Source organism: Mastigoproctus giganteus, chromosome 6 (assembly GCF_048544385.1).
Source record: "Mastigoproctus giganteus isolate SK-2022 chromosome 6, ASM4854438v1, whole genome shotgun sequence".
Taxonomy (NCBI): domain Eukaryota; kingdom Metazoa; phylum Arthropoda; class Arachnida; order Uropygi; family Thelyphonidae; genus Mastigoproctus; species Mastigoproctus giganteus.
This window is the reverse complement of record NC_143580.1, coordinates 11,753,240-11,772,349: the sequence shown is the minus strand read 5'-3', so window position 1 is coordinate 11,772,349 and position 19,110 is coordinate 11,753,240. Positions and strand designations below refer to the sequence as shown.

The 19,110-nt window shown below is 34.3% G+C and overlaps 1 protein-coding gene across 1 annotated transcript in view; it reads left to right on the top strand.

Moving 5' to 3' along the window:
* The window catches only part of LOC150083915 (uncharacterized), a 352,627-nt gene extending 333,774 nt beyond the window's left edge, over nucleotides 1-18,853 (top strand). The window contains exons 17-18 of the mRNA XM_090375828.1: nucleotides 3,862-3,918; nucleotides 18,217-18,853. Of these exons, the coding sequence (XP_090231954.1) occupies nucleotides 3,862-3,918; nucleotides 18,217-18,418 (259 nt within the window). The 3' untranslated portion in view covers nucleotides 18,419-18,853. The remainder of the gene's footprint in view (nucleotides 1-3,861; nucleotides 3,919-18,216) is intronic.
* The last annotated feature ends 257 nt before the right edge of the window (nucleotides 18,854-19,110 follow it).

Sequence of the window (19,110 nt, the reverse complement as noted above, 5' to 3'; positions counted from 1 at the left end):
TTTTGGAAGTTGATAGTTTAAATAAATGCAATTAAGAACCAGACAAACTATTGGAGAGAATGTATAGGTGAAATGGGAGGTGACTCTTTTTTTTTTCTTTCTCTCTCTCTCTCTTTTGCTTATGCTGTATAAACTTGCTTTCTTGCATCATTTGTCACTGCTAATGTTAAGGACATTCCCCATGCTTTCCTTTTCCAGTAGTCATGTTATGCTACAGAGACTCAAGGTCCACCTGGGCTTAGTGAGACTCTGGTTGCTCTCTAAGACACCTTTTGATAAAGAGCATAGTATCCTCCTTAACCCTTTACTTATCTTCTCGAAACATACTGTATTCACCTTAATGAAATTCTTAATCTCCTCATCTCCTATCCCAGGCTATCACCATTTCTCGGTTAACCGTACATATCAGCATCAGTTGACTTGTGCAGAAGTTCAAATTTGATAAGTCACCAAGGCTGTCATCAGATATCCTTTACTTGCCATTGTACTCTTCTTAAAATTCTTTTTAGTCATAATTATACAAAGACAGTTCTTTATATAATTATATTGTTGAAGGAACGATAGGAGGGAGTATATGATGAGAGCCTTGTTGATCAATTCGGCCCTGAAAATATTGTGCAAGGCTCAAGGGGTAGAATTTTTTTCAGCCTGGACTGTACTTGTTAACAGGAGAAATTGCTTCTACAGGGATGGGATACACTTAAATAGAAAGGGTGCAAGAATATTTGCTGATAGGTGGGTCGGAAAACTGCTAGCTTGGGGGGAGACAAAGACCAATAGATTGACAGTAGCCACTGGCAGAGGTGAAAGAGATTCTTGCACTGCTTCTATTAGAATGAGCAGAAGCCTGGAAAACAAGATGCATGGTATTTCAGAGACTGCTGGGAGCCATTGCGGTACAAGTAAACACATGGGTTGTGTTAGGGAAGCTAAGAATAGAAACAGGTGCAGGTATACTTGCGTGTACACCAATGCTAGGAGTTTAGTAAATAAATTTGATGAATTTGAGGTAGTGCTCAAAACATCAAAGGCAGATATTGTTGGGATATCAGAGACGTGGTGTCACACAGATATAAGGGATGCAGAACTGCAATTTGGGGAGTACAACGTCTACAGAAAGGATAGACAGGATAGGAAGGGGGGAGGGGTTATGCTATTAGTTAAGAAACACATAAAAACCAAGGAAGTGAAGCCAGTCGACATCGCCGGACAGTGCAGTGTTGAGTCAGTTTGGTGTGACATAAGCATTGGGAGATCAAAATTGAGAGTAGGAGTGTGCTATATGCCTAATGACTCTGATGAGTATAATAAGGAACTGTACAGGGAAATAGAGTGGGCCAGTAAATCAGAGAGTCTTATAATGGGAGATTTTAATTTCCCAGATATTGACTGGAATTTGGGGGCTGGTTACTCACACACTAGCAGAGCTTTTACGGATTTATTGGATGATTGTTTTCTACATCAGCATGTTCGGGAGGCAACTAGAGGGAGTAATACTCTTGATTTGATTATCAGCAGTGATTCTTCATGCATTAAGAATCTGCAGATAAACGAACCACTAGGTGGCAGTGATCACAGTGTGCTGAAGTGGGATTTACTCAAAGAGGTAACTACCATTAGGGGTAAAGAGAAGGGTTATTGCTTCCGTAAAGGCGACTACGATGGACTGAGACAGTATTTAAATTCTATACAGTGGGACCAACTGATGATGTTACCAACAGCAAATTCAAAATGGGAAGCATTCAAAGAACTTATCTTGGAAGCTACTAGGCTTTACATACCAACTAAGAAATATTGTTCAAGGTTTAGGCCAAAATGGATGTCAGATGAACTAATGAGGCATATGGCAGAGAAGAAAAATGCATGGGATACTTACAAATTAACACATGACATAGAAGCCTATGATAGATACAAGTTGATATGCAACCAAGTTACAAAGGAGGTTAGGCAGGCAAAGGCAGATTACGAGAAATCCGTGGCAAGGGATGCAAAGAAAAACAGCAAAGAGTTCTTTACTTATGTTAACTCTAGAAGGAAGGGGATGAATCAGATTGGTCCACTTGATATTGATGGGTCAACTGTTGATGATCCTGCTCAGGTAGCTAACAAACTAAATGAATATTTTGCATCGACATTCACACATGAGGAGTTATTCAGCAAGGGGAATGCCAGAGGTGTATTCAACTCTAGCAGTAAGCTACAGAATCTTGAAATAACTTGGAGTAAAGTGGAGGAGAAACTGTTGAAGATAAACACAAGAAAGGCACCCGGGGTGGATGGGATCTATCCAGTTATATTAAAGGAGGCAGCAAAGGAAGTAAGCAAACCCTTAGCCATAATTATGAGAGCTTCCTTGGACTCAGGGGAGGTACCCATTGACTGGAAATGTGCAAATGTGACCCCAATTCACAAAGGAGGATCAAAGGCTGACACAAGTAATTATAGACCTGTGAGCGTAACTTCTGTTCCAGGAAAATTAATGGAGGCACTGGTTAAAGAAGCACTGCAGGATCATTTAGACAAGACTTCAGTTATAGCTCAGACACAGCATGGTTTTGTTAAGGGGAAGTCTTGCCTGACCAACTTGATTGGATATTATGATGCACTCACAAAAGAACTGGATGCAGGGAATAACTTTGATATTATATACTTGGATCTTAGAAAGGCTTTTGATACTGTTGCACATGGAAGACTGCTACACAAATTGGAGCAGTGTGACATTGGAGGCAAATTGCTGCTATGGATAAAGGGGTGGTTGAGGGGGAGAAGACAGAGAGTGGTAATCAATGGACACTGCTCATCGTGGACTAATGTTATTAGTGGAGTCCCTCAGGGCTCAGTGTTGGGTCCATTATTGTTTTCTGTATTTATAAATGATATTGATGATGGTATATCAAGCTTAATGTCCAAGTTTGCAGATGATACAAAGGTTGGCAGGGTTGTTAAGGACACTACTGACACTATGCTGCTGCAACAGGATCTGGAAAGGTTGAGCAGATGGGCTGAGAGGTGGCAAATGAAGTTTAACATTGACAAATGTAAAGTACTACACATGGGAAACAGCAACCCCAGAGCAACGTATCAACTCTGTGGTACTACACTGACAGTGGTAGAGAATGAAAGGGACTTGGGGGTGGTTGTGCAGGCAGATATGAAGTTCTCTGAGCAGTGCAGATGGGCTGCAAGAGTAGCTCATGGAGTATTGTCAATGATATACAGGAATTTTTCCAGCAGGGATAAGGAGGTGATTATTCCATTGTATAAGGCAATGGTCAGGCCACACCTAGAGTACTGTATACAGGTCTGGAGGCCTCATTTCAAGAAGGATGTAGAGCTGCTGGAACGAGTACAGAGAAGGGCAACAAGATTAGTGAATGGAACAAAGGGGTGCTCTTACGAAGAAAGGCTTAAGTTTTGCAAATTACAGTGTCTGGAGACTAGGCACCAGCGAGGTGATCTGATAGAGGTGTATAAAGCCTTGAATGGTTTAAGCATGCTCAATGCTGATGGGATTCTTCCTCTAGCTCAGAAAAATCACCTGAGAGGGCATAAATTCAAATTGAGGAAAGACAGATGTAGGATAGACGTGAGGAAATTTGCCTTTAGCCAGCGGGTGGTTGGTTGGTGGAACAGACTTCCATCCCTTGTGGTGGAGGTTGATAGCCTAAATAAGTTTAAGGCTCAGCTGGACAGGTATTTGGAACGAACAGAGGGGTGAAGTGGAAGTGGGTTTTTTTTTTTTTTTTGGCTGATGCTGCATAAGCTTGCTTTCTTGCATCAAATGCTAATATCTTTTAACCACCTATATATTAAGTATAGAATGCACTATAAATGATTAAATTTGTTTTCACTTTATTTCAGAAAGGAATTCCGAGATATCATTGAGAGCAAGAATTTAGTGGCCCATATAGTTAGCAAGTAAGTAAACTGTTTCTAGATCTGTACTGTTTAATTTCACAGAAATTTAATTATATGAAGACATATTCCTTATATGTCGGCATATAATTAAAAATGTTTGTAGAATGACTGCAAAAAAAAATGCTATTGTCTTTCTCTGCGATTTATTCTTTCACAACACACACCACTTCATGAAATTGTGTGTGAAAAAAGAAGTTACTGAAGATACCCTCGGGATTCTTCCTGAATCTCTGCAAAAGGTGTTCTGATGTCATTGAGCAGTAGGCATTCTGGTCATTGGTTTATAATCATGCAACTCATCACAATACCTTTCTCACCTACAATTAAATGCCATATACTTTATGCACTGCCTTTAGATATGCCAACAGATTCAGCAATATGTTGAAGGGTTATTTGATGATCCTTCACCATTTCCCTCCATTGTTGCTATTGTTTTCTGAATTGACAAATGTTAATGGGTTGACCCAAGTGGCATTCATTTTCAGACAGCTCTTTTATAGGCAAAATTTGCATATCACTTGACAGGAGGAATACACTAGAGCAGATCCTTTAATGTTGTCCGCATATAAACTTTCTTTAGCAGACATATACAGTTATATACAGTGAAACTTCCCTTTAATGGACAGCCATGGGGAACGAAAATGCATATGTTAGAGAGAAGTGTCCGCTAACAAGAAGTCTGAGGGAGAAAAAAAAAGAAAGAAAAATTGTTAAACGTTTAATGTAAAATTAAAATATATACAGATTTTGAATAATATTTTTGTAAATAATATACAATTACATACACAAGAGATAAAGAAAAATCGTTAAACGTTTAATGTAAAATTAAATTAAATTATATACAGATTTTGCACAATATTTTTGTAAATAATATACATACAATTGTGCTATGCATATTATGACTTTATCTTATGAAAAATACATACAGTAATCACTTATTTGCTTCTGCACCTTCTTCCGGCTGATAATTTTATTTTCAACATTTGTTTGGAGTGAATAAACCATCGAAAGTCCTTCAGTAAGATACTTCAGAGGCGAAAAACATTTTTAAACGATTGATTTGTATGAGCGCTTCTATTTTCATTGGTGGTTCGTCGTTAATATGTTCTTCGACATAATTACCTCCTTCCATTTATTCATCCTCATGAGGAACTTCTTAAAAAATATCGATGATAATGTCGTTGATATCTATAGCACCATCTTCTGTAGTGAGGTTCGAGTCTGTATCTTTGTAGCCAGGGTCACTTGTAGCTGAAGTATCGTACATTATCAATAGATGAAGTTCTTGTTCTTCTTGGTGCTCCACATTGCTGAACACAACTTCAATTTTTGCGTTTGAGAAGCCAGACTTTACAAAACAGTTCACGACAGTTTGTTTTCTAATTGCGTTTACTGAAGAGGAAATCCATTGAATCACAACTAGGATGCTGATTTTCTTTGCAAGGTCACTCGCACATGTTACATCGTTCATGTTTGCAATGAGATGTCTTAAAACACGTTTTCTGTAGTGAAGTTTAAAATTTTTTATTATCCCTTGCAGATGTGTTTGGTGGCAGAAAAACGATTTGAATGTTGGACAATTCAATGTGCGGGTGAGATGCAGCATTATCCATGAACAGAATAATTTTTCTGTTTTGACAAATCATGTTTTGGTTAAAGTGACTTATCCATTCGCTCATGATATCTCGTGTCATCCACGGTTTTTTATTAGACTTCCAGTCAACATCCAAAAGATTCAACTTTATGCCCTTGAAACAACGAGGATTTTGTGGTTTTCCTATAACAAGAGGTTGTTCAAAGTCTCCCAGCATATTTGTACACAATAGTACAGTCAAGCATTCCTTAGAAATTTTTCCGCCCTGGCACTTTTCGTTTTTTAGACTCATTGTGTTTTCAGGAAGAGCTTTAAAAAAACAACCCTGTTTCGTCACAGTTGTAAATATCCTTATCTTCAAAATCACGACATAAATCTTCCAATTTGACGGTCCACTCTGTTACAACCCCAGTATCAACAGATCCACCTTCACCACTTACGGTTTTCCAAGAAATTTTATGCCGAGTTTTGAACTTGTCTAGCCATCCCACAGAAGCTTTGAACTCATTTACTCCCATAGATTTTGCAACCTCCAAAGCCTTTTCCCTAATAATAGGCCCATTAATGGGAATTTTTTTAGCATGTTCGCGACAAAAAAACTCGTACGTAACATTGTCAATTTGAAGTCCAACAGTTTTCGGGAATGATTTTTGAACCTGATCATTTCCGTGTTGCCAAAATTGTTTGAGCAGTTCATTTTTTTTCTTTAGGATGTCGCTTACCTGCGTCTTCCCGATTTTGAATTTTGCAGCAAGATTGCGAACACTATTTTTTTTGCCGATCATACGCATTAATGAGTTCAACTTTATATTTTAAAGTTAAATGGTTACGAGAAGACATTGTGCACTTCACACGACACTGAACAAAACTGAAAACTGAAACTCAAAAGATGAAAGGCTGACCATATTTTCCCCCCCTTTGCACACACCGAATTCATCAGAAGTTTTACACGTGCCTTAAAATTCTTGAAAAAGGGTTTAGAACCGCGACGTAAACCTTGATAAAATTCAGAGAATCGGAAATAGAAACACACGATTGAGGCAATACGTGGAAGAAAAGTTCCTAGAAAAAGGGCCGTGAGCTCTCCCGCAGTCCGTTATGGGGAGATCAAATTAAGTGCTAATCTAAACGAAACAGTGCAGATTGCCTGTCCGCGTCCGTTACAGAGAATGTCCGCAGACAGAAGCTGCAAACACGTTAAAACCAATAGAGGTGAGTTGGGGAATTTGAAAATGTCCGCTGTAGAGAGATGTCCGTTAACGAGAGGTGTCCGTTAGGAGAAGTTTCACTGTATAATGAATAGCATAGTGCTTGTTTTCATGGCCAGCTCATATGCATTGAGATGTAACACTATTATGGCAGCAAAAATGAAAGCAGTATTTTTTTATTAAGTGTGAAAAATTTAGAAAGATTTTACATACCCCATTGTGAATTCCTTAAGAAAATTTGTTTATTTTTTTTTTCATCTTCTGTTTTTTTCTCTGACACACATTCATGTCATTCTCTCTGTCACACATATTGAGCATATACATTAGTAAAGGATCGAATTGGAATCCAGGTTATCACTCAGCCAGTCCCACTATCCCTAGTTAAAATAACCTGCCTTGGAGCCTAAATTCTAATAAAATGTCAACCCCACCATCACAATGGGTAACTTGCTTCATTCATGGAGCATACATGAATTCTCAAGCCTTAAATCAGCATCCTCTTCTGAGAAATTATTTATTTTTGACATTGGAGCACTTCAGCAGTGTTGATGAATTACATGAAATCTGAGAAAATGCAACGTACAAGTTTACATTAGAAAAAGGCCAAACAGCCCACTTACAGCTTTTTTCAGGTGACTTGTAACCATAGCCACTGATGTTTTGCCGAATTCTATAATCTGGTCCCCCGGGGTCAAAAGTAAAACTATTTTGAGCCTCATCATCATCATTATTAGCCATTTTCAATCCACTGCAGAATGAAGGCCTCTCCAGCAACTTTCCAGTTCCTTCTGTTTTGAGCACTGGCCATCCATTTACTACTCAAAAACTCATGAATTTCATCTATCCATCTCCGCCTTTGTCTTCCAGGTTTTCTTCTAGCTCCTCTTGGGTACCATTCTGTTATTTTCTTAGTCCATCTGTCATCATGTCTTCGAGCTATGTGTCCTGCCCAAGACCATTTTAGTTGTTTAGTTTTGATAAGAATGTCCTTTACTTGAGTTTTCTGCCTAATCCATGTGTTTCTCTTCTTATCTAACAGTCTGATTCCCAATATAATTCGTTCCATTCTTCGCTGTGTAGTTCTCAGCTTCTCTTCCATTCTTTTGGTGAGTGCCCAAGTTTCACTTCCATAAGTCATGGTGGGGAGTATACATTGATTCATTATTTTACGTTTCAGACAAACTGGGATATTGCTCTTCAGTATGTGACTATATTTCCTGAATGCTATCCATCCAAAATTTATTCTTCTCTTGACTTCCAGCCATTTATCATTATTACAGCTAATAACTTGTCCCAGATAAGTATATGACTCCAACTTTTCAATTACTGCTCCTTCAATCATTATTTCCCTTTCCGTGGCATACTTGTTCATCATTACTTTTGTTTTAGCCATATTCATCTTTAGTCCAAAATCCTTACTAACTGTGCATAACTGATTAAGATTTTCCTCTAATTCTTTGGGATCGTGGCTTATGACCACAATGTCATCTGCAAATCGTAAATGGTTTAGGTACTCTCCGTTCACATTGACTGAAGATTAGACTGGTCGCAGACCAGTCTAATCTTCTGAAAGCTTCCTCAAGGGCAGCAGTAAACAGCTTCGGAGATATTGTGTCTCCTTGTCGAACTCCTTTCTCGATTTTAAATTTCCTACTGTCTTTGTCTAGTCTAATAAAGGGGGTAGCACTCTCATAATATTTCTTCAAAATCATAATATATGAGGTATCTATGCCTTGTCTTTCCAGTGCCCGAAACATTGCCTTATGCTGTATGGAGTCAAATGCCTTTTCATAATCCACAAATGCCGGGCATAATGGTGTTTTATATTCATTTGCTTTCTCCATTAGCTGTGATATTACGTGAAAGTGATCCATAGTTGAGAATCCTGTCCTAAAGCCAGCTTGCTCTTTCGGTTGATTCTCATCCAGTATTCTTTCTAATCTGTTAGTAATTACCCTTGTGAACAACTTGTAGATGTGGGATAACAAGCTAATTGGTCTATAATTTCCAATTTCTGATTTATCTCCTTTCTTAAGCAGCAAAACTATGATTGCCTTATTCCACTGCTTAGGCGTCACATCTTTTCTAATGCACTTTTTGAAGAGCCTTGCCAGTTTTTATGTTATGTCTCTTCCTCTAAATTTTAACAACTCTACAGTAACTTCATCTTCCCCCGGGGCCTTCCTGATTCTTCATTTTCTTCAATGCATGTTCTACCTCATCAGGAAGAATATCGGGTATGTCGTATGTGTTGCTACTTTGCAATCCATCTTCCCCACTGCTGGCATCATTCCCTCGCTCCTTGTATAATTCTCTATAGTAGTCTTCTGCTATTTGAATTATGCCTTCTCTGCTGTTTATAAGTACACCATCACTATTCTTCAGTTTCAGTATCATTTGTCTTTCTGTATTACTGCTCGTGGCTGCTGATTTAAATCCTTTGTTTTCCCTTAATGCTTGTTCTACTTTTCTTGTGTTAAATCTTATGTCCTCTCTGAGTCTCTTTCTAATGGCTTTGCATAACTCAGTATACTCAATTTTCTCCCTGTCAGTGTTTTTCTTGCTCTTAATTTGTCGTCTTCAGTTCATCATGACAAGTGTTTCTTGACTAATTTTTTCTTCTTTGGATTTCTTTTTCCCTATAGGTTTCTTGGGCTTTATCACTTTCAGAAAGTTGTAATATTCCTTGTCCTGAGCAGTCTGCAGGAGCTCAAACTTGTTCTTAAGTTCCAGTGCATACTGCTTTTTCTCCTCTCCTGTTATCTCAAAGACCTTTGTATTATTTACTCGAGTCAGTTTTTTCCTTTCCTTTTCTACATCTATATCAAGTGTACATCTTACCATTCTGTGATCACTTCCAACATTTACCTTATTCAGGATGGTAACATCATTCACAATATATCTTCTGTTAGTGAGGATGAAGTCGATTTCATTAGTTGTTAATCCATTTGGACTCTTCCATGTCCACTTTCTGTTCACCTTTTTCTTTGAAAAAAAGTGTTCATTACTGAAAGTCCTTGAGATTCTACAAATTCTACAAGTCTTTCACCTCTTTCTGTGCTGTTTTGCCTTTTTCCAACCTTAGCATTGAAGTCCCCCATAATAATAGTGTAGTGGGTTTTCTGCTCATCTAGAAGACTCAATTTCGGTGTACATTTCTTCAGCCTCTTCATCATGGTTCGATGTTGGTGCATAAATCATAAGTGCATAAATCATTATATTTTGAGCCTCACACTGCACTAACCAAATGAGGTAGCAATTAAATTCAGAAACTGCAATAATGCAGATTCCTCTCATATTGAGGAGTTATACTTCATAACTGTTTTGCCATCACTGCATCACTTGGGTACCTATCCACCCACCGAAGGGAGCAATATGGCCTTAGTTGCTAATGCTCCTAAAAAACCAAATAACAACCCACCGAAGAAGGGCCAAATAGCCCTGAAACTGTGCCGTCTGGGTGGTGGTGGTATCCATCTGAGAATAAGTAACATTAGTCTTCTGCTTAGGTGAAGCGTTACTTATTCGAAGTAGTGCAATATCTTGGCAACTCGTTGTGAAGGTATTCACAATATGAGATATAACTTAAAACGATGCCGCCTTATAAATATTCTGTTAATTCAGAAATGGCTGTGCATTAAAGATGCTATTGCACTTAATATATACATACTCTAGTGGTAGCTTTAATGATTTCTAAGGATGCCTGCAGTCACCTTGTATCTCAACAACATTGGCCTTTATATTTATTATTAACCCAAACAAGAATGCTAAAATTTCCTTCACTATGAGAAGAGAACTAGAACTTACTATCACCCTAATGGGACATCTTATTCAGAGAGTAAGACAGGGATCTAGGTATAGTATGAGACAACAAATTGACCTATGCCCCCTACCTTGCAGATGCAAAAAAAAAAAAAAAAGCCCTTGGGATTGTTGAATATTAGACACAGGCTAATGGATATGGAGTTTCAACCTTTTAATATGCTGTGTAGTAAAATGTGTGTCCCCAGTGCCAAGATTGTCCTCCCACACCTGACCTTCATTAGACCCTGTTGCTATAGTCAAAGTACATTATAGCAACCTAGGAACAGGATAATGCCTTGATCAGATATTCCCTTCCAACACCATTGGAATCTTTCTCACCCTGGACATACTGCGACTAGTTTCATAGAGAAAAGGCCTACCAGAAAAGTCTCTGGTGTGTCAAGTTAATACACCATGCCTGTATTAACTTGACACACCTGTATTAACTGTACCTACCAAATTGACATTAGGTACAAGAAAGATGCTACCTATTAAGCAAATCTACATTTTTAAATTATAATTATTATTATGTGTTTATAATATATATGCTTTATATTTATTATTGTGTATTATATTTTTTATCTAAACCTGCTTAGAACTGATGTAATTTAAATAATGTAGCCCTTTGCATGTCTCCCTAACCCCCTTGCATTGTAGGCCATTTCTGGAGTGAAGTGTTATACCTCAAACTGGTTTAAAATTAACTTAACTTAATTCTCTACCATACTTACTGTTCAAATAAACTGAATGCAAAATGTATTTGTCTTTTAAACTTAACAAAATAAGTAAAACTTGGTGTGTTGATGGAACATTTCAAGAATTTCAATTTCATTTTACATCAAATGCAGAGTACATGCATTTAATATAAAATGATAAAACGAATGTTAAAAATTCTATCTAGATGAGACATTGCATTTATATCATTCTTCCAGACATTTGTTGAGGAAAAGAGCATGTGTCCCCAATAGCTGTTTGAATTGAACAAGAGAAGTTAGAGTAGTACCCAAGTGATAGAATGCTGGGCTTAAGATTTTTAATGAGGACATACTATGAATTCAATTAAAAAACAAATCAGTTGGAAATATATATTAAGGCTGTTCCAGAGTAAGTGAGAACAGTTTCTAACAAGTGGAGTATGACATTTAAATCAGTAACGAAGCAGATGGTAGTGGTGGCCTTGACAAACAGAGCATAACAACAAATAGTTTGTTAAATAATGTTCAGAGAGAATTGACGATACACGACTTAAGAACTTCAAAGATCATTAATCATAATGTTGAAGCCCCTTTCAAGAATGTTTGGGGAGAGAGAATCACCAATACACTAGCAACATAAGGACTTCGAAGAAGATCAATAGTTGTAATGTTGAAGCCCCATGAAAGTGAATGTTCAATATGCAAAGATAGTCTAGGCAGAGAATGATGTTGCTGCTGTAATTATGAAATATTCTTTATGCAAACTAACTTTTACATAAATTGAAGTATCACTGGATTCAAAAAAGACTGCAATGTATAAGATTTTAAATTTTTTGCAGTGAACACTGAGAGGGTTTTTTTACTATAATGAAATATAATCAACTCCTGTTATAACACTCCCTGCTTTTAATGCTCTTTTCTTCTGGTAACATCATCAATCCTGCAAATGGGTGTGGGGTTGTCCTGCTTATATTGCTCTTTGGGGCTGGACCCTTTGAAAGTGTTATCGCAAAAGCCTACTATACGTTAAGCCCAACATAGCTGAGTGATCATGCACAAGTGCCCTATCTCTCACATTTGAGCGAATTGTGGATGAAACCTGTGTAACTGCTAAAGAAAGCAACCTTATACAGAAACAAAAAAGGAAAAAAAAAAAAAAAAACCCTGACATTATTCTGGTGAAAGCAAATTTCTGCACATCTGTCCTGCAACCATCTTTCCCCAGTTTAAATTTGTGCTCCCTTATGTCTAAGCAAAAGGGAGAATAACATCAACATTTAACTTACTTGATCCATTCATATTTTATTAACAAAAATAACAGAAAAGTGAAGTTCTTTCATAAGTGGCATGGATCTCATGTTGTGAAGCTATCTCTATGAATTGCCTCAGTGTAACAACAACAACAAAAAAAAAACAGCACTGCTCATAAAAAATAGTTTATATTTTAAAATATATTTTAAAGAAATATATTGGTAATGCAGTGCAACACTACTCTACCATGCAAACTATTTTAATAGTTATAAAAAGTTGCATCATCTGTCAACCCAGTGTTTATTTAAAGATTTTAAAGAGCTGTTCTACATGCTTTTATGGTGAAACATAGGCTTTCCACTATGATCCTAAACCATATTTTTCTCTGATGAAAAGGAAATGGATATTAGCACATCCTTTTGGAACAACTGTTAGTACTATGTTCTAGCATGGAATATATTTGGAAAAGTACCATACATATGAAATGGTGTGGTACTTTTCCAAATAAGAATATCAGAGGTCACACTATTAGTGCTCTTGGCACATTTATGATTACATACTATTTGCTGTTTCCCTTTTTTTTTCTGAAAGATAGGCAGGAAACTTAATTCTGATATGGAAGTCATCAGAGTTTTTGCTGTGGATATCACTACAAAAAAATGGTCCCAAAATTTTTATTTATTTATTTTTTGTCATTTTAAGAAGGAAGTAAAACAGTGAGATTAATACATTGGTATTGTTTTTAAAAATCAACGAAGCCCTTACTGAATAGATATAGGTTTTCAATTATCATCGTAAGAGTAAATATATTTTATTCTCATGTAGGTTTCTCAAAACCAAAGTAAGCCGCATACTATTTGATTATCCTATAACATCAAAAATAGAAAATTAATTAGAATAGTTACAGCCTACTGTCACAACTTTCAAAGTTAACATTGGTCATTCCTCTGTTAAACAAAACTACAAATTTAGATAGAATAAGGTTGTTCAAATCTTATTGAAATTCATTTGACAGTTGTAACTGACTCATGCACCAATTTTTTCCTTTAGTATAATACATTTTGTCTACTTAAACAACTGAAGATGCTCGTAGAAAAAAGTTCAGTATTTTTGCTCTTTTCAGAATTTAAAAAAAAAAAAAATATATATATATATATATATATATATATATATATAGAATATTATTAGAAAAAGTAAATCAATCCAATAATAATACCATCATGGACCTAATAAAACGCAAAAAAAAAAAAAAAAAAAATTTATTATTATCGCTTTTTACCGACAATCTAGATGACTTCAACTGGGGCCAACCACCCAGAATGAAGGCAAAAAACGACAAGAAGTTCTCTGTTTCTGTGATGATCAATATATGCTAAGTAATTTAAATCTAAACCAAATATAAACCAGTATAGGTCAAATATAAATCGAATGATGATAAAAATTAAGAAAAATTTTGAAATATTAGAATCAAAGGTAAGAAATATAAGTAAAATATAAATGTAAGCATATATTAATCATCATTGACCCGACAGAGAACGTAATTTAATGATTAAATATATAATACATACTACATTTGACCGTATCTAGGACATAATGTAATAGTCGTCAAAATAATGTGGTGCCCCCTATGTGATGGATACGGTAAAAATAAATAAATAATTAAATTAACGCAAAGAGAAACATGCAGATAGTAAGAAGAAAAACTAAAGGAGTAGGAATAATAGAACCTGAACTCCACAAAGGCGAAAAATAGTGGTATAGATAAGAAATAGTTTCTCCTACGTCCTCGGATTGCCCTAATAATTTCAGAGAAATAAAAATAAAGAGTGTAGGACAGTTTAAAGACATTGCACGATATAAATTGTGGCTCGAGTATGCCCGGGATTGCAAACCCGTTCCTATAGTAGGACCCTGAGCTGAATTTGCATGTTATCTCAGCGTGAATTTAAGTAAATTTAAATGAATTTAACTATATGTATTAAAAAAAAAAAAAAAAAAAATGATACACTGTAATTTGCAAGCCAGTGGGTACAAGTTTTCTACGCCGTAAGACACCAAGAATGCAAAGTGTATCCTATGTACATGTATATATGTACATAGGATGCAAAGTGTATCCTATGTACATATATACATGGCACTAAATATGACAATTATATTGAAAATTACATTGAAACAATAGGTTCAGAAAACAAATTTTTGAAATTAATTATGCTTATTGCTTTCCTGAAGTGATATTTCAGGTAAGCGATAGGGAAATTATTATTAATCAACTTGCCGTACAACGCTGTTAAGCCTGTTGAACAATTTTTATTACTATTGCAGATATAAGCAATCCTTAAACATTGCGATAAAATTATATTAGCATGCACTGATTTTGATATATTAGATTTCCAGTTTGTAAGGCTGACTACGTTAAAATTAAATGCATCTCTTTTATTACATACGTTTATGTCTATTTTATTATTATGGAATATTTCTATATGAAGATCCAAGTAATTTGCTATAGTATCGGAACTATTAGTTTTTTCCAATACAAGTTCTACTGGATATAATTTACTGTAATCCTGGACAAAATGTAATCCTGGACATACTGTAATGTGGACAATTAAAAACACATATATCATCTACGTATCTGTATATAAGTAGGTTATCTTGGAATTCTCTTTCTGTATAATACAGATAAAGGTTTGCGATTATGCTTGATGCTGGACTTCCCATAGGGGTGCCAGTCACTTGTAAGTATAACGAAGTTCCGTCATATACATAATTATTAAAGATGCATAATTTTATTAGAGAATCCCAATAGGTTAAATCAACCTTTATAGCATTTTTATTTTCTAAATATAGTTTCTGGAGGACGAATTTTAAATTATCAAGATTAATGCTCGTAAATAGACTGTTAAAGTCAAATGTTTGTATTTGATGAATATTGTTATTTTTTATAGCATTTATAATTGGTAAGTTATTATTTATTATAATAGTTTTATTTAAGTTATTTAATATAATTTTAAGTAACTTTTCTAACGTTTTTCCGGGAAATTTAGCATAACTATCTCTACCTGATGTTATGAATCTAAAAGCAATGGGTGATTTATGAAATTTGGGTATGCAATATATAAATGGATATTTTAGGTTATTATACTTTAACTTTAATTTTTTATGCAATGCAATTAATTTTTTGATTATTATATTAGAGGAAGATGTTATCTGTTTATATGTACGGCTAGACTGTAGTTCATTTTTTATAATATCTATATAATATGATTTACATATGATTGCATAATTGCAAGCAGCTTTGTCAATGGGAGTTATTATAAAATGTTCATGTATATCTTTGAGCTGCCTATTTATTAATTTGGTATTATATAGATTATCCTGTATGAATTTCAATTGATTATATTTGTTAGATATGATATTAAGCATTGTAAATAACCACATGTGATAAGCTTCAACCGGTATATTATGTTTGTTTGCTGATCTTATGCAGTATTTTAGTAAATCTAGATATAACAATTTTTTAAAGTTAGATTTATTAATAGGTGGATTAGGTCGAAATTTAAAACCCAGTGATAAAATATCTCTAAGTTCTGGATATGGGATTATATCTAAATTGCCGGTTATAATGTGATTATGGTTAGGATCCACGTATCTATGAAATGAAGGTTTGTGACAAAAACATGTATCCTGTCCGATGTTAATATCGTGAAGGTTTGTAGCTATTGTTTTATAGTTACGCTTTAAGACCAAATGGTTTAGAATATCTAAATCTGATATTAATATGTAAGTTATTAATAGGCAGCAAGTCACTACGTAAATTAATAGTTTTATGTATATCTAAATCATCCATCATTTTGTTTTGAAAGTATAAGATGAGGACAGTTTTCCGGCTGCTTGCTAACATTCAAAATATTAATTCTGAATTTAAAAATATCCAATATAATGTGCATAAGGTGGGAGGATGCAAAGACGTAATCATTGGGTTTTCTATTTAGTGCTTTGAGTACACTAAGTTTAATACTGAAAAGTGTGTTATGTATTTTACTAATATTTATAGGATCCGTGTCCCACATTTTGAATAAATCTATAAAGTCTCCTAGATGTTCTCGGTTGCTTTTATATGTGTTGGATTTACATATTTCCTATTGCGATTATATTTACGAAGTTTGGCAATTTGAAACATATTATAAACACAAATATCTTTTAAATTATTCGTCATATATTTTTGATTAAATTTATTATTTAGACCGTATGGATATAGTGCTTTATATTGTAACATGCTAATTTCTTCTTGCAATAATCTTTCATTTGCGTTGTTAATTATGTTAAGTATTGAAGTGAAAATATTACCAAAAGTATGTTTTTGGAAATGTCTGAATTCAATATCATGTTCCAGATTACCTGTTTTCTTACTGAATTTGTTATTATAAGTTTTAATATCGGAACGATGAAGGTTCATTCTAATATTTAGTTTACTGCTAGTTTGACCAATATATTTAACATTGCATGTACGACAAGTGATCATATATATAACATTATTCATTTTACAGAATATATGTGAATTCGTATTCATTGTAGCATGATTTGGATGCATATAGGGGCAAGTAAGACATTTGTTATTACAAGGTTGAAATTTAAGAGATGGTAATCGGATATTAGTGCCAGAAGCATTATATGCTAAACTGCTCTGTAAAGTGTGTGATATTTGTGTATGTGTCAATGTATTAACATGGTTAGGATTACTATCCAGGGCAACAATAGTATCCTCGGTCACTTTTATCCTACTCTGCCGATGTAGTATATTATTATTTTTATATTTAAGTGACATAATAAGCGCAAAGTTAATATAAAATAAAATAAAAGCAAAGTTAATATAAAATAAAATATAAAATAAAATCACGATGCACAATCATAAATCCATGAAAGTAAAATTAAGAAAGATCAATCAATGCAGTTAAGAAAAAAGAAAAAGAAATATAATAGAAAAAGCAATCTTAGGTAGTGCATACTTAACCTAAGCAAAGCTTTTGTATATATTAGTGATAAAAAAGGAAAGAAAGAAAGTTAAAAAGACAATAACTAATATTTATGGGTTAATGCAGTTGCAAGCAGTCATGCAATACACCCATAATGTCTATAGAATATTATTAGAAAAAGTAAATCAATCCAATAATAATACCATCATGGACCTAATAAAACGCAAAAAAAAAAAAAAAAAAAAAAAAAAAATTATTATTATCGCTTTTTACCGACAATCTAGATGACTTCAACTGAGGCCAACCACCCAGAATGAAGGCAAAAAACGACAAGAAGTTCTCTGTTTCTGTGATGACCAATATATGCTAAGTAATTTAAATCTAAACCAAATATAAACCAGTATAGGTCAAATATAAATCGAATATAAATAAATCGAATGATGATAAAAATTAAGAAAAATCAAGATTTAGATATAATCCCATATCCAGAACTTAGAGATATTTTATCACTGGGTTTTAAATTTCAACCTAATCCACCTATTAATAAATCTAACTTTAAAAATATATAGAAGTTCTATATTTATACCTTCACTCGTGTTTTTTTTTGGTATATCATTTTATTTTTATTTAATACCATGTAGACTAAGTATTATCTCTAGATGAGTTTTATGAGAAAAACATTTGACTAAATGAATTTGAATCATTTAATCAATGCTTTAATTAAAAACTAAATTTCTCTACACTAATTTTAACTGCAATTTTTTTTTTTTCAGGGATACAGATATTCTTTATGTGGAATTGCGTGCCACTTTTGCTGCCAACGATTTTACTTCGGATTTTAACATTGGTGATTACCTGGTACTTTGCGGAGTAGCTCGGTATATCACACCAAAAGTGTCTCGGTCATTGTCCTCAACTGATCTCAATGAAAATATACATTCTAGTGTTGAAAAGCAGTTAAGTGTTTCTGAATGACATTTTTCTTCTCTAGAAATGCCGTTCAAGAATACCAGCATGTAGATAATGGTACAAGTGTTCAACAATTTTAGAAAAATATTTTAAAGGAGCACTAATTTGCAGAGCTCATAAAAGTGGTTTCTGTTAGAAGAAAGGGAAAGCCATACACATAATTCTTAAGTACTTTTCTGATTAAATAAGAATATACTGTTATTTATTTCCTCCCTACTGATTGTTGGTGTAGGAAAATTATTAAGGGAAAGATAAGAACGCAATTGGATAAAATGTCAATGGAGATTGGTGTGCTTAACAAATTTTCCTGCTCAATCGACAAGCTACATAATGTGAAGGCACTGAAGTGGAGAAAGGATAAATACAGCTATTTTATCCATGAAATGTTTTATATGTACAATATAAAGATCATTTATTAAGACTATTTTTGAGTGAGCTGATTTTATAATACCTAGGCAAATGAGTTTTCATTTATCTTTGTGTTTTCATTGGAAAAAACAAGTGCTGTTTTGACTTTAGGTTTAAGCATATTTTAAAGTTCCTATATTTTTAAAAAATGTTTTAATTAAAATGTTTTTCATTAATAATATTTTACATATTCATAGTTGAATTGCAGTATATTTCTTTTGATATTAGTTTTGAATGTAGAGCCTGTATTCTTCAAATAAACCACTAGTATTGATCAGAACATAGCTCAC